The sequence below is a fragment of the Poecilia reticulata genome, chromosome 22, assembly GCF_904066995.2.
Source record: "Poecilia reticulata chromosome 22, P_reticulata-male-v2, whole genome shotgun sequence".
Taxonomy (NCBI): domain Eukaryota; kingdom Metazoa; phylum Chordata; class Actinopteri; order Cyprinodontiformes; family Poeciliidae; genus Poecilia; species Poecilia reticulata.
In genome coordinates this window covers 4,293,082-4,307,232 of record NC_088851.1, presented here as the reverse complement: position 1 = coordinate 4,307,232, position 14,151 = coordinate 4,293,082, and the positions used below count along the sequence as shown (strand labels likewise).

Genomic DNA, 14,151 nt, shown 5'->3' with positions numbered 1-14,151 from the left:
ACTGAAAGATGAAACTCTACATGTTTATGCATTTCTGATCCAAGAATAGGTTTTGACACTAGTTTGGGCACACTGGTCGAAAAAGAAAGAAATATATGACAGATATGGAAAGAGTCAAATACTTCACAGTAAGCAGCTGAATGCCTGATGGACCCAGACTGCTACTGTATGTTCTGACAATTTGTCGTTTTGGGAATTATGTGAGTTGAGTTCAATGTTTTGCGGGTCTTTAGAGGAAAATACATTTTTATGGTGTCTTTATTGCTTCTGATTTCAATATTACTTTTAAATTGTCCATTTGTTCCCATGCATGCTGAGGTAAACAAACAGAATAGGATGTTCCAGATGTGAATATTTAAAGCTCAAAAACTGTTTTATGACGACAAATCCGACACAATCGGCCTGACTGTGAACATTTTTCTTTGTCGTTTATTATGATAAGAGTGAAGCAATTGTAAACAAATTTACTGGCTAACATAACTGTTAGCGAGGGCAATTAAGAGCACAGGATGATAGCATTACTCTTTTCAGTTCATGAAAACTTCCTGGTCTATTCCTGCTTGAACAGCTTTAAGATGTGACTTTTTTTTTTTTACAAATATTTATGCTAATTTGTTTGGATTTGAGTCTTGTGGGGGGTTCTTTTGTTTTTTATTTAATTCTTTTTAAAATTCCTGTCAGTCTGTCTGGCGTGCCAGAGGCCATTTTCCATTCTACTGGGAAATAAATATTTATCCTATTCTGTTAAAACCAGAATAAAAACTGAAAGGAAATGGGGTTGCTGCTTCAGTGACTGGCTCATGTATTTTCACGCCAGTCTTTAACCGTCCCACAATCTCAGCAGCTAAACGTTTTGCCATTTTTCCAACAAAACAAAAAGGCCAGAAAAATGAAAACACACTTTTCTTATGGATAGTAGTGACCAAAAGACACCATAATGCACTGGCAACGTAGCAACATTCTCATTTATGCTAGGGATGATGTAAACAATGCAAAACATAGACTATGTACCTCTATGTGCAGATATTTCACATTAACTGGCATGTGCAAAAATGAGTAGTGAAATAGTGATCATACGGATCACTATTTCATGCATATGTTTGCATTATGTAGAAGGGAGGTCTTGAGCTAGATCCACCCTGGCGTTTTGCACAGCTGAATGGTTGCCACGGAGATTAAAGGATTTCTCAAATATACATGAAAGAATCCAGGTATGTTTTTGATGAGGGAATAGCATTATAACATGATGCAAAACTCAACAAAGTCAATTTTACATAATACTGCCTCCTTAAAGAACGGCTCTCTGAAATGCTTATCTTTCTATAAATTCATCCGGAATTTTTGATATGACCTCATTTTATTTGTTAAGAGTTCATTTATACCTACTTCTGCAAACTATTATTCATACTAATAAACCTTTGAAGAATTATGAGGAAGTCTTAAAACTTCTATTAAGGTTCATCTGTGCCCACGTTAAGGACGCAGGAAGTAGAAAACTTTCACAAATGCCAGATCTCTCAAGGAACAAAACAGTTGTTACCTCAGCCTCCGTCATGCAGTAGAGCTGCAGGTTCCTCCAGTGTGACACATAAGGCAACAGGTAACTGTAGTTCAGCGGGTTGCAGTAGAGTTGGACGCACTCTGCCTTTATCAGTAGAATCACGTCTGACAAGTCAAGACAACGGATGAGTTAAAGGCAGATTTAAATCAAGAACAAGCAAAACAAGACTGGGGGGGGGAGGAAGAAAAAAAAAAAAAACCTCACCGTCCAGCATTTCCTCAGGAAAGTCATCAAAGGCATGCTCCAGGTTTGGCTGATTCCGTTCATACAGCCCATAGAAAAGGTATTTTGCCAGCTCTGTGCATCCCTCGTTATATCTGCTGTCTATTCCTGTTTTTGTCAAAAACATGTTACAATTTGTTAGCCTTTTTTTTCTTGCAAAATCAGACATGGAGCCAATATAACCTTGGACCAGAATGTATGTATATGTTTACATACCAAGAGAGCACAAAATGCCATCAGGGGTGACTGAGTCTCCTTCGCAGAGCAGGGCTTGAACTTGACGCAGGCGAGAGCAACTGTAAAAAAGAATACAAAAGCTATTAATTATGCAGAAATTGCCGACAACCACGAACATTCTCTTTGTGAGACTCTTAGACGAACAGCTGGTCTTGAGTCAGAAGCTTCTGCAGGTACACTGTAATGCAGATGGCTACAGAAGATCCTTGCTACCTGTAGCCATCAGCATGTACTACAAATTAATAAAGTTATTCTGAACTGGACTGAAGATGGTTCTAAAAAGCATTGACACAGGGAAGCTGAATACAAATGCAAACTGCACTTTCCAGATTGTATTTGTAAATAAAATTATATATATATATATATATATATATATATATATATATATATATTCAGAAATATTATCTATATTTTATTGGTCTATCACATAAAATCTTAATAAAATACATGTAAAAAAGTTTAAGTCTATGACCATTTTTCTTTTTTACAAGACGTAGTTCTCAGTGTCGTTTTGGATTAATACTTATTATTTACAATTCTACATTTACTTAAAATACATTTTTATCACTATACAAACAAGTAAATATTCTTATGTTACTGTTAGGTGCCTTTACTTGTACGTTTAAAGCATCATTGGGTTTAGAGAATGCTAGCCAAGCATTTTATACACACATAAGCGTTTACAGTAATTAACATCAATGCTAATGGAGTTCCAACGGACAGCGGTTGGAGCTAACGTTAGCCTGACTAGCTTGACAGCTGTAGCGAGGCTTTTTTTTCCGTCAACACAACTCGATATAAACTGTACCTGACAGCGGGGTTAACTCCGGACAATTTCCCGTTTACTCTGCGTATACCGGCCATAGCTGTGCCTTGTCACAGAGCACAAAAATCAAGCGAACACTGTTGGGTTTTAACGTTTTCAGGCCGACTTAATACATATTTCTCTCCATCACCCTGGAGAAAGTCCACACAAGATGGCATAGCAACGGAGCGAACCATTCGAAGCACGGGGGTGTAGACGGAGGAAATGGGTTTATTTCTTGGTGTTTCGTGTTCAAAAAAGCTAATTATTATTATTAATATTCACACTTTCATAATTACTTTACAAATGGTTCCAAATTAACCCTAAATTTTAATTCTAAAAGAGCATTGTTGATTAACTTAAACATAAATTTCCCCGTTTTTATTTTGTGGTATGTTCCTTCAAGGGGCCCTTTTGCCAGCTGCAGGCATCAGCTGCGGATGATGGTGCAATCCCACAGTAATGTGCAACAATTGCTGATATCATTCGTTGGCAAAGAAACAAAAGTTCTCGTGTTATGCAGACATAGCTGATTATATCTGCTATTAGATTTAGCCTATGTTTTGTAATGGCTTGTAGGAATTTAGAAGAAAAAATTACTGTCTTTGCTCGATTTTCTTCTTTCACATGTCTAATGCAGAAAATCTCAATAAAATCCCTCGAATGTTATCAATTTAAGTTTATTTGTATAGCATATTTTAGAGACGAGGCAGTTCAAATTGCTTTACATAATAAAGACATCATACAGCCATCAATTATGAAACAACTAAACACTACATTTTGTCAAATGCCATCATCAAAATATTCAAACAAATGCACATCAAATATTACTTATTACTAATCAGAGGCAACTCTGAGATGGTGGGGTTTTAGCTTTGATTTGAACAAATTCAGTGTTTTGGCTGTTTTGCAGTTTTCTGGAAGTTTGCTCCATATTTGTGGCACATAGAAGCTGAATGCTGCTTCTCCACTTTTGGTTCTGTTTCTGGGGATGCAGAGCAGAACCAGAAGACCTGAGAGGTCTAGAAGGTTGATACAACAACAGCGGATCTTTAATTGTATTGTGGTGTTAAACCGTTCAGTGATTCTATTCTCTGAGCTACCGGGAACCAGTGTAGGGACTTTGGGACTGCGGTGATGTGCTGTACCTTCCTGATTTTAGTGAGAACGTGAGCAGCAGCGTTCTGGATCAACTGCAGATTGATATTTTTAGGCAGACCAGTGTGGACACTGTTGCAGAAATCATTACACCTAAAGATAAACGCATGGATGAGTTTCTCTAGATCTTGCTAGGATATAACTCCTCCAATCCTAGAAAAAAGACTGACTTTATAACTGTCTTTATGTGTCTTTTTACAAGTCAAAAGGTTTGAGGAGTATGAATACCTTTGCAAAGCAATGTAACAAGTAGAAAGATTTGTCCTGGGCTAAAATGGAAGTTCTTTTGTGTTCACAGGCACGAGGAAGAGCCACACTCTGTGGAACACGCATGCTTGGTATGCACTTCCTTACGAGCAGGTGGAATCAGGAAGACTGCTTGCAACGGAGCCAGTGTATCTAGTTTCAGCACTCAGGTAGGCTCATATGGAAAAGACATGTCTCAAGGTGAGTTGATATTCTCTGATTTCTAATTTCAAAACACGTAATTTAGTAATAACCCTTTTGAAATGTGGTTACTTGGTGTCACTTCCACTGACTGACAAGTTGCTATGCTTTGCTTGACAGACGGATTAAGCAACACAAAGCATGTGATGGCAGTCATTGCCATGGGGGAGGAATGGAAGTCCTTGAAATCTTTGCTCCAGAACAACTCCGGAGATAAATGTTTCCAGTCTACCTTTAGCTCTCCGGGATCCAAACAAGTCTGTGACTTGGTGATGGATTCGCTTTCAATCAGCTTGCACTACAAGGACTTCAAAGAAGACATGCCAGATGAGGCCATTGGTCAGATCATTGATGGCTGCTTCAAGTCTTGCTCAGGTGGAATCAGCGCATTCCTACTGTTGATCCAAGGCGGCTATTACACAAAGAAAGAGAGAAGGATGGTTGAGATCCTGCAGTCGCACTTCGGAGCGGAGGCTTTGAGATTCCTGGTCATCCTCTCTGTGGAAGATGGGAAAGTCACCGACACGCTGGACGACACCCTGCTGGACTTGATAAACGTGTGCGACGGCAGATACTGTCGCATCACGTCGTCCACAGCAAGCGGCGGTCTGCATGCATTGGTCGAGATGGTGAACAACGTGCGCAGCGAAAACAGCGAAGCCGGTTACACGGAAGCCATGCTGGAGAAATCAAAGAGACGGTGTGTGGAGGACTCGGCCATGAACATGCTAAAGCAGAAGGCGCAAGAGGCGGAGGAGAAAGAACAGGTTTTTATGGAGAAGGTGAGAAAAGAGGAGGAGAGAAGAGCCAAGGAATTGGAGGACCTGAAGGGAAGACATGCAGAGGAAAGAAGGAAGGAGGCAGAGGAAAAAAAACAACATGAAACAGACAGAGAGAATATTCAGGAGGCAATGATGAGCCACAGATCCATGCTGCAGCTGCAGGCAAAAGCACCTGATGGTAAGAGTCATCCCTCAGGTTCCTATACGTTTCTAAAAACAAAAAAAATGTATGAATATTATGAGACGTAGCTAAAATAAACTCATATTATTTAATTTCCAAAATACTTGGAAAGTTGTGATATTAACTGCTACTTTTAATTTTTGTTATGACATTGAATATAATTTTAGATTTTTGTGTATATTTTGTCCAGGTTGACTTAAAATGTGAGCTATTATTGTTACAGGTTAATTTTCTAAGCTACAGAAGAGAAATTATGAGTGATGCAGTAGTTTGAAAATTTGAGCCGATATCGATATCCGATATTAATACTGCTGTTCTGGCATTATTTACCGATATCATCTTTATCATATCTATTTCCCTACACTTTTGACGCTGTGAAAAAGCTTCCAACAGTTTCTTGTCGTTTTCTTCTTCGTGGTTTGCACCAGTGGGAACATCCGGTGGTTGATGATGTCACTCGTGGGATGCGAAAAAAGTATTTACACTACCATTTTGCGAAACAGAGTGACCAAATATGGTCGCTCTATGTGAGATAGTTCGACAGGCAAGAGATGCCAAAGAGCAAAACCACAGAAAAGTACATTATTATTTTTTATCGGCTATAAGTCAATACAAAAAAAGGTGAAATCATGGAGTGAGAAACTTTCTGTCTTGGGAAACTCCCTGTTGGATTTTGGATCCTCAAGCTGCAAAAGCACAAGCAGCCACTTAGGGTTGTAGAAGTCTCAGGTGGGACAGGAAGCAGTGTCTCCTGCCATGTTTTCAAATGACTTTGGCTCCTCTTTCCCTCCTGCCTAATGACCTCTCCTCTAGAAGGCATCAGGCTTAGGGAGCCCTCCCTAAATGTTTCAACATTCCCTTTCGGCTTTTTTTTATCCTAACAACTTTCACAGGATGTTTTCCAGACAGAGATTGGATCCTGAATTGATGTTCGTGTTGTCATTACGGTGTTGTTACGGAACTAGTTCACCAAGGGGTAATTTAAAAAAAGGTTGGCAAATCTTGCATTGCATAGCTCAGCAACTAGAGGGTGTTAACACTGAATTTCTTTTCAGGCTTCTGTGTGAGGCTACAGTTAGAAACCTAAAGAAAAAAAAAAGACTGTCACTGGGATTTAAAAGGGGCTACTTGCAGGGTCTCTTAGCCAAATTGAAAAATATGATCTACTCTTAAATGACAGGGTGTGTTAGTGTCAGTAATTATCAAGAAGCTGTAAAATAAACACGGAACCCAATGTGATTTCTAGTCAAAGTACTTCCTTGTTCCAAGGAGGCTCAGGAGGTGGGTAGAGTTTTTGGAGCATTGGCAATACTGACTTCAGTTTCATAGAATGTATCATCTATGTAAATACAAATGTAGATTTCATACCAATGCATTTCTGTTACAGTTTGTTCAAATAAGTGAAAAATCTAGGTAAGTCCATAGTAACACTTTTGAACGTAGGCTTAGTTAACATGTTGCATGTAGCTAATATGTAACCTAATATGTAGCTAATATGTAGCCTGCAGTAGCTAACTCTCGGTATCTTTGCTTAGAGTAATGCAGATTTGTTGGACCTGGAGGTTGAAGCTAATAGATAACAGCTAAATAAAACCATCTAAAAAAAAAAAAAACAACTCCAATCGCTAAAATGTCATAGCAATTTTTGTAAATACTATGTTATAAACATTTAGACTGTCCTTAATTTGCTTTGGGCTATTTAGAGAAAAGCCAAGAATTATTTACATTCTGAAGTTACAGTACACCAACAAAGATTTTCCTGTGTAAAATGTGTGCAGTAAAAGCATTCCTTGTCAGGGTAACTCTCTGATAAAAATGTAAAGCAGTGTAAGATCACTGCTGTTCAAGTTAATTTGTTTCATTTTTACAATGCCTGACATTTTCGTTAGGGTTCTTAATCTAACCAGAGATATTTTACAGGTGCTGATGAGCCTTAGGCCTTCAAAGAGTTTATAGAGTGGGTTGATTGATCTTTCTAAGGGTGTTTTCACAGTCTGATATATTCGGTTCAGTTGGGGATGAGCCATTTCTCCCGCTAACGCTAGACACCAGCGTTTATTTTGGTTGTATTTACCCACAATGCCCTGTGCTACAGTCCGCTTCCTGCTTCTGGAGTGATCTCCAGTCCACTTTGCTTTCATATTTGCATTGGAACTCCGCTACACTTCACTTAAATCAAACCAGAACCTATAGGTTTGTAGGCGGATCAGAGTTCGACTGCAAGTTCCCACCTCCCTAAACGAACCTGACCTTCTAGGCAAACGAACTAGAGTTGGATTAAAGTAAACTAATCAAGTCTGGTGTGAATGCACCCTAAGTTATCATTAGGTAAGAGTGTGTGCCTGTTAGCTTGTTCTGTGTGTTGCCCTGAAATTGACAGTTGGCTTGTCCATTGCAGGTACAAGCGTCATCGGGTATACCCCGCTTGTCACCCAATGACCGCTAGAGATAGGCACTAGCCTCTTCGTGACCTTGCAAGAATAAGTGGATGTCTCTTAATGTTTTTGTGATGCTTAATAATTGTCTCTTACTTTTCACTGCAATTGTTGGTTCAATGGGATTTTTTTCCCCTTTATCTCTATTCTCTCATCAGATTCTTAGCATTTCTTTTGACAGTAACATTTTTCTGTTTTATCTTTGAGGTGATAAGACAAAGAAGATATCTGTCGTTCTGTTGGGCCTCACCGGCAGTGGGAAGTCCTCTGCTCTCCAGCTGATCCTAAACAGAGGAGCCAATCTATACTCGCTCATTAGCTCCAGTCACGACCAGACCCAGCCAACCGTATCCTGCGAGAAAAAGGAGATCTTCACAGGTGGGAAGCAGTTTGTTCTAGTGGACACCCCTGAACTCTGGGATGAAGACGGGGTTGAGAACATGGAGCTGGTGAAAGACTGCCTGGCACTGGCCTTACCTGGACCCCACGTCTTCCTGCTGGTGCTCCAGGTGGGCCGCTTCACCCAGGGAGAGAGCGAAATGCTCGGACACGTCCAGAGGATCTTTGGACGGGAGGTGGCAGAGCACATCATCGTCTTGTTCGTTCATTTCAACAGCAACCAGCCCAAGCCTCTGAGGATCAACGACTACGTGACCAGAGCCCACCCGACCCTGCAGGGTCTTGTTCGGAAGTGTGGAAGCCGATTTTACGAGCTGAACGTCACAAGGTCTCAGAGTGCTTTGAGTTACTCCCAGACAAGGGAGCTGCTCTCGGGGATTGACAAGCTGGTGGCGTCGCACGGGGACCGAGCGTACACGGTGAAGAGGTTTTCCTTACAAGAGCTCCAGGAAAGAAACAATGTGACTGCAGAGAGGAAAGAAGGAGCGTATTTATTAAGAGATAGTTAATTTCCCCCATGTATTGAAGTGGGGAAAAAAAGCTGTGCATTAGAAATTTGGAGTAAAGTTCCAAAAAAAATGGTCCATCTACCAATAGAAATATATATTAGTTCAAAGCTGTGCATAGATAAAGCTTTATTTCTGACCTTATAAGAAACCCAATAGCATTGGAAAATGCAAAGGGAAGATCAATTAAATTGCATGAATTCTTTAAAGGAACAATATTAGGTAAAATCAACTTTTTTTAACTTTACAATGTTATTTCCTCATCAAAAACATACCTGGTGTGTTGCTTTGATTCTTTCGTGAATGACTTCAGAAATTCTTTAATATCCATGGCAACCAATCAACTGTGCAAAACCCTTGGTTGTGGACCTAGCACCGCGTTTCAGAAAGAGCAGGAGTTTTTAAAGATACGGAGACCTAATTTCAAGGCTTTAAACTATAAAGTCAAATTTCATCATATTTGACAAATACATAATATTTTATAACAACTAAAGGTAACAGTAACTTGATTGTGCTATAAAATGGTGATGTGGCTGGAAAATACATGTCCATTAATTGAGTTTATTTGTACAGCACATTTCAGCAACAAGGCACTTCAAAGTGCTTTACATCATAATATCGCCCTTTTGACTTTCTAGCTGCTACCGGTTTCCAACAGGTTTTCAAAAGTTGGATAAGCAACAGAAATGTATCTTTAAATGAGGAAATGTCACCAAAATCAACTTTAAATAGTTTTTTTTAAATGTCAGTTACCTGTAATGACAGAAGAAATGTGGAAACATGTAATGGTGGTGGTTTGTTTGGTTTGTCTAAGTAAGAAAACTCACATTATTGGTGTGCATGTCTACTGAGCCAGGAAGGGAGTGAATGATAAAGTACATCTGCTCCTCATTTACGTCTGCTTTGCTTGGAAGGGTTTTTTTTTCTGCTTTCTCTCAAGACTCTGAGATTGTGTTGTTGACATCTGGGTTGTTAAGAAACATAATTCTTGCTTAAGAGGCATTCCTCAAAAACATCTGCAGAAAAAGAAGAGTTATCTGGTGTACTTTTTATTGCTTTTTTGATTTTTTTCTTAATCCATTGTACAGCAAACAATAAAAACATATCATTCCGAATGTAAATCACTTGTCCTGTTTTGGTGCTTTCCTCCATAACTGCAAACTCACATTACTCTTTTTCTGTGGTTTAGGGAATCTTTCATGTTGATCAACTCATTTTATGTGTTCCTTCTCATCACGGGGTTTAACACACAGTACTTGGCAAAAAAAAAGAATTCTGATTCTTTGATATTTTTTAATATTTTGCACTGTAAAGGAAAGACTTTAGATTTTTGTCTTTTTTGGTGTCTATCAACTTTGACTAGGACATGCCAGTCTTAAGTCTCTGTCTCTGACAGGTTTTCTTTTACTTTGTCTACTGCTTTAAACCAAAGAAGTGACTCATCATATAACAAAAATAGAAATCCGTCCTCAAAGTATCATGTTGCCAGCAGAGCAATTTGAACGTTATTTAAAATTTCACCTCTGTTTTCATCTGTACGCAAAAAAAAGTTGAATGGACATGCATATCTTTGCAACAAACATGAAACGGTGACAAAACTTTATTCTTTGTTTTTAAAAAAAGTGAGATACACAGGTGAAATTCATGAGATTATACATGTTTGCAGTATATTCACAGTGCTAGAGTCAGAATTCATAACCTCGTGGCTCAACACTGTTTCTTTGTGTGAAGTTTCCCTTTAACTTGCTTCCTGTGGAGCTGCAGCCGGCTGAGTGCCCATGGTGTTGTCTATCCACTCGGTGAAGTGGGAGATGATGGTGTAAATCCCGGGCTTTTTAATTTGGCCGCACTTTTTCCCTCCATTGGAGGTGATGCCAACCGCGATGCCGTTGTAAAGCAGAGGACCGCCAGAGTCACCCTAAAGAAATGAAAATGAGCAGGTAAGAGTGGCTAAATGTATTTTTTTTTAATTTTGGGAGATCATGGGGTTGTTAAAATTGTGTAACTGAAGAAATCTTAAATGTTTTTGTTTTGATTTAAGGGGGAGGGAGGGTAAAAACTACAACTCACATCACAGCTGTCTTCCATTGCATGAGAGTGAACACAGTCCTCTCGACAGACTTTGTGGGCACATATCATGTTGTTGGTGAACTTTCTGCCAAAGTAGTCGGTGCGCCTGCATTTAGCTCGGTTGATCACTTCGATGACCACCTCTTTGAGTTTGTCCGGCCTTGATCCCAGGTTGTCCAGCGACCCCCAGCCAGCCGTCTCAACCACCGCGCCCGTGTCGGGGTTTGTGCCTCCCACTCGCAGCAGTTCGACGGCCCTGATGGCATTGGAGGCGTTGAACGGTCGGTCCAACTGTGAAAATATCGCAAAACATTTAGATGTTTTTATTTGACATAGTGAGATTAAATTATGTTTTCAAAATGCGTTTTTTGGTTTAATGTTACATTTATTTACATTTTGGACAAGTGTTGCACAAAAAATTAAGTACGTCAGCCAGAAAAAAAAATTATTTAAAAAAAATGCATTTGTAATGGTTGTTTAAAATTATTTTAAATAGATGTTTTGTAATATTACAACACAGAGATTTACTAGTTGTTCTGAGTACAACTAGAATGTGAGGATTTATTGAATCGCTGTATTTATATGTCAAAGCATAAATTTATAATGGCATATTAGGGCCATTCTAAACAGAGATAAAAGGAGGAAATGATTGCCAAAAAGCTCAGGAATCTGGAGTTTCAACTCAAAGATTTTCTAGAAAAATAACTTAGAAATTTCTGAGTTTCAAAAGTTTAAAATTTGCCAGAAAAAAAATATAATTTTGAGATTAATCTCAGAAATTTTCTAAAAAAAAATTAAGAAAATTTATGATTTCCAAAGTTGAAAAATTGTCCACTTCAGGAAATCTACTGTTCAACTTTTGAAAATCAGAGTTTTTTCTAGAAAATTTATGAGATCAATCTGCCAAAAAACTCAGAAATTAACTTTTTTTTTTTTACTTTTTTTTTGCCATCTACAATGGCTCTAACATGTCATCACATGTATTGAACTCATGGAAGTGCGTCAAAAAATGCTGTAGGTTGATGTTATTACTGACCAAAAAACATAAATGGGAGTTCTTAGTTATATGTTTCTAATAATATCAAAAAATAAATGTTTCTGTATTTGACCTGATGAATGTAAAAAAAATTTATTGATTCTAGTCTATATCAAACAAAACTGATGCTAAATTTTAGGTTTACCTTGATTAAAGCAATGTCATTATCATAATTTTCTATGCTGAAGTCGGGATGGTTGTGTAGCTCCATGATGTCAAAGGTTTGCTTTGTATCTTCAGCTTCACTCAGAGAATGGACGCCCAGCACCACTCTCCTTCCATTTGCACTGTACAAAGACAAAGATATTGAGAAAGAAAATGAACAAATATTCAAAATAATTGTAATTGCTAAAAATTGCAGAGCAAATTCCTCCACAAGAAGAAAAAAACCCGCAAATGACAGTAAACATTTACAAAGAAATGCTCGTCTTCCATGCTCGTCTGGTGGTTAGAAGAAAGTTCCCTCACCCGTTCGGCATACAGTGTACTGCAGTCATCACCCACTGATCTGCAACCACAAATCCCCCACATTCATGCTTCAGCGTGTTGCCCTCTGGTACCTGGATGGAGGCCATGTAGGGTCGAGAGTGTGGCACTGCCTCTCTGCCACCGATTATACCCTCACCTGATGGGATTTACAAGCATATTTCATAGCTTTTAAAATTATTCAAAATACAACAATAACTCAAACGTAAATCTGTAAAAAGTCTTGAAACTCACCATGGGGAATGAGGGCAATTAGAAAAAGAGCAACCCCAACAGCTAGTTGTTTCTCCATGGTACTGTTGTAACTAACCCCCAAAACCAGAAACGACTCTTTTAAAGCCTTCCTCCCGAAAGAAAGGAAACATAAATTAGCAGGATGTTGTGCAAGAGAGAAGTGGAGGGGGGTGCAGAATTCCTTCTCTTCTCTTCTGTTTTTTTTTTTTTTTTTGGAACAGCAGGAAAACATGAAAAGCTGATGAAATGTTCTGTTTCTTCTCAGTGAGGAAAAACCTCAAAGTTGTGTAAGATACAAGCATAGCAAAAATCCCATTAGTGGAACATGAAGAACTGTGGACACGATATCTTGTTTTGGAGTCAATTTATTAAGCTGTGTATAAAATAAAAAGAAGATTTTGTTCTGGATTTCTTCCAGTAAATACAGCAGAATACAAACAAGGAGCAAGACTACGTTTTTTTTTGCTCCTTAAATATCCACACAAACTCATGTGTGGATATCTCTAACTCTAATTTTTGCAGTTAAGTCTGTCTCTCCAAGTCTGAAACACTGGGAATATTACTACTATCCATTGTGCACCGACAGGAAAGCTACAATTTGAACTCTGGAAGCTCTAAAATGCCGCTAGCATCTAAATCAGTGTTTCTCAACCTTTTTTGGGCCAGCGCCCCCCTAGCCTTTATCCAGGTCCCTCAGCGCCCCCCACCAAAGAATTTGCAGGCTACTTTGCACTGACCATTATTTTATCATTAATATTACTATCACTATTGTAGATGTTTTGATTTTTATGCTTGTTTCTGTATTTATCATCAAAAATAATTTCCCAGAGAACAAAAAAGCCATGGGAATAGAAATTATTTTCACAGGCGTCTACGAAAAATGTAATGAACATTCAAGTTAAAATTGGTAGGCCTAACAGCAGCCAGTCAGAGTGGAAAAAATATTATTCTTTTCCATTTTCTAGTTGTTAAATATTCCACAAAATGACCAGATAAAAGATGAACAACATGCCAGTTTAAACTTTGAACTATTTGCAAAACGACTGAGCTCTGCAACATTAAAACATGGATAGAACTGTAACTACATTAATCATAGCTCTTCTTCTCTTCAGTGTTTCTGTCGGTTTCTGGTGGTGCAGCTCTGTGCTGCCTTCAGGAGAATGGGACATCAGAGTATCATCCATAAAACTTCACCCACATGGCATTTATTGTGCAAACCAGAGCTTTCAGTGGAAAAACAAAAGTTCCAGATCCTTTTAATGCCATACAAATATGAGACAGAAACATGGATTATATCTTTATATAGACCTGTCTATTGATTATAGATTTATAGTTTTACTGGACAGAAATTACAAAGAACAAATCTGGTTCTTAATCAAATCCTAATGAGTCAAATTGAAAGTGTCATGGAGTCATCAGCCTCATGACATTAACACTGACATGAAAAATAATATTGAAGAAATAAATATATCAAATTTAATTAAAAACATAAATAAGTGATCAGTTCTTTACTGTTATGGTCTGTAATATATATTTATTCTCATTACTAGATATAGTCTCAACAAACCCATAACATTTCAACAATATTATTT

The 14,151-nt window shown here is 38.3% G+C and overlaps 3 protein-coding genes across 5 annotated transcripts in view; 1 reads left to right on the top strand and 2 right to left on the bottom strand.

The window, feature by feature from the left end:
- Nucleotides 1-3,013, bottom strand: part of dnaaf9 (dynein axonemal assembly factor 9) — a 28,690-nt gene extending 25,677 nt beyond the window's left edge. For both annotated transcript variants that reach the window (XM_081602887.1, XM_081602888.1), the window contains exons 1-4: nt 2,829-3,013; nt 2,000-2,079; nt 1,766-1,891; nt 1,541-1,665 (exon numbers count right to left, since the gene is read on the bottom strand). In XM_081602887.1, coding sequence (XP_081459013.1) covers nt 1,541-1,665; nt 1,766-1,891; nt 2,000-2,079; nt 2,829-2,884 — 387 coding nt within the window. In that variant the 5' untranslated portion in view covers nt 2,885-3,013. The remainder of the gene's footprint in view (nt 1-1,540; nt 1,666-1,765; nt 1,892-1,999; nt 2,080-2,828) is intronic.
- Nucleotides 3,014-3,103: 90 nt separating this feature from the next.
- Nucleotides 3,104-10,193, top strand: LOC103458166 (GTPase IMAP family member 8-like). 2 transcript variants are annotated; one of them, XM_081602890.1, is made up of 3 exons: nt 3,104-4,430; nt 4,551-5,390; nt 8,036-10,193. In XM_081602890.1, the coding sequence occupies exons 1-3, from the start codon at nt 4,421-4,423 to the stop codon at nt 8,734-8,736; spliced, it is 1,551 nt and encodes a 516-aa protein (XP_081459016.1). In that variant the 5' UTR covers nt 3,104-4,420; the 3' UTR covers nt 8,737-10,193. The 2 variants fall into 2 exon arrangements, with proteins under 2 accessions (XP_081459016.1, XP_081459015.1); XM_081602889.1 differs by having other exon boundaries at nt 3,104-5,390.
- A 122-nt stretch (nt 10,194-10,315) lies between these two features.
- Nucleotides 10,316-12,698, bottom strand: cfd (complement factor D (adipsin)). The gene is made up of 5 exons (XM_008398794.3): nt 12,560-12,698; nt 12,308-12,464; nt 11,985-12,126; nt 10,804-11,094; nt 10,316-10,651 (listed from the first exon to the last, which is right to left on the bottom strand). Exons 1-5 carry the CDS (start codon nt 12,615-12,617, stop codon nt 10,472-10,474), a joined length of 828 nt encoding a protein of 275 aa, XP_008397016.2. The 5' UTR covers nt 12,618-12,698; the 3' UTR covers nt 10,316-10,471.
- Nucleotides 12,699-14,151: the final 1,453 nt, after the last annotated feature.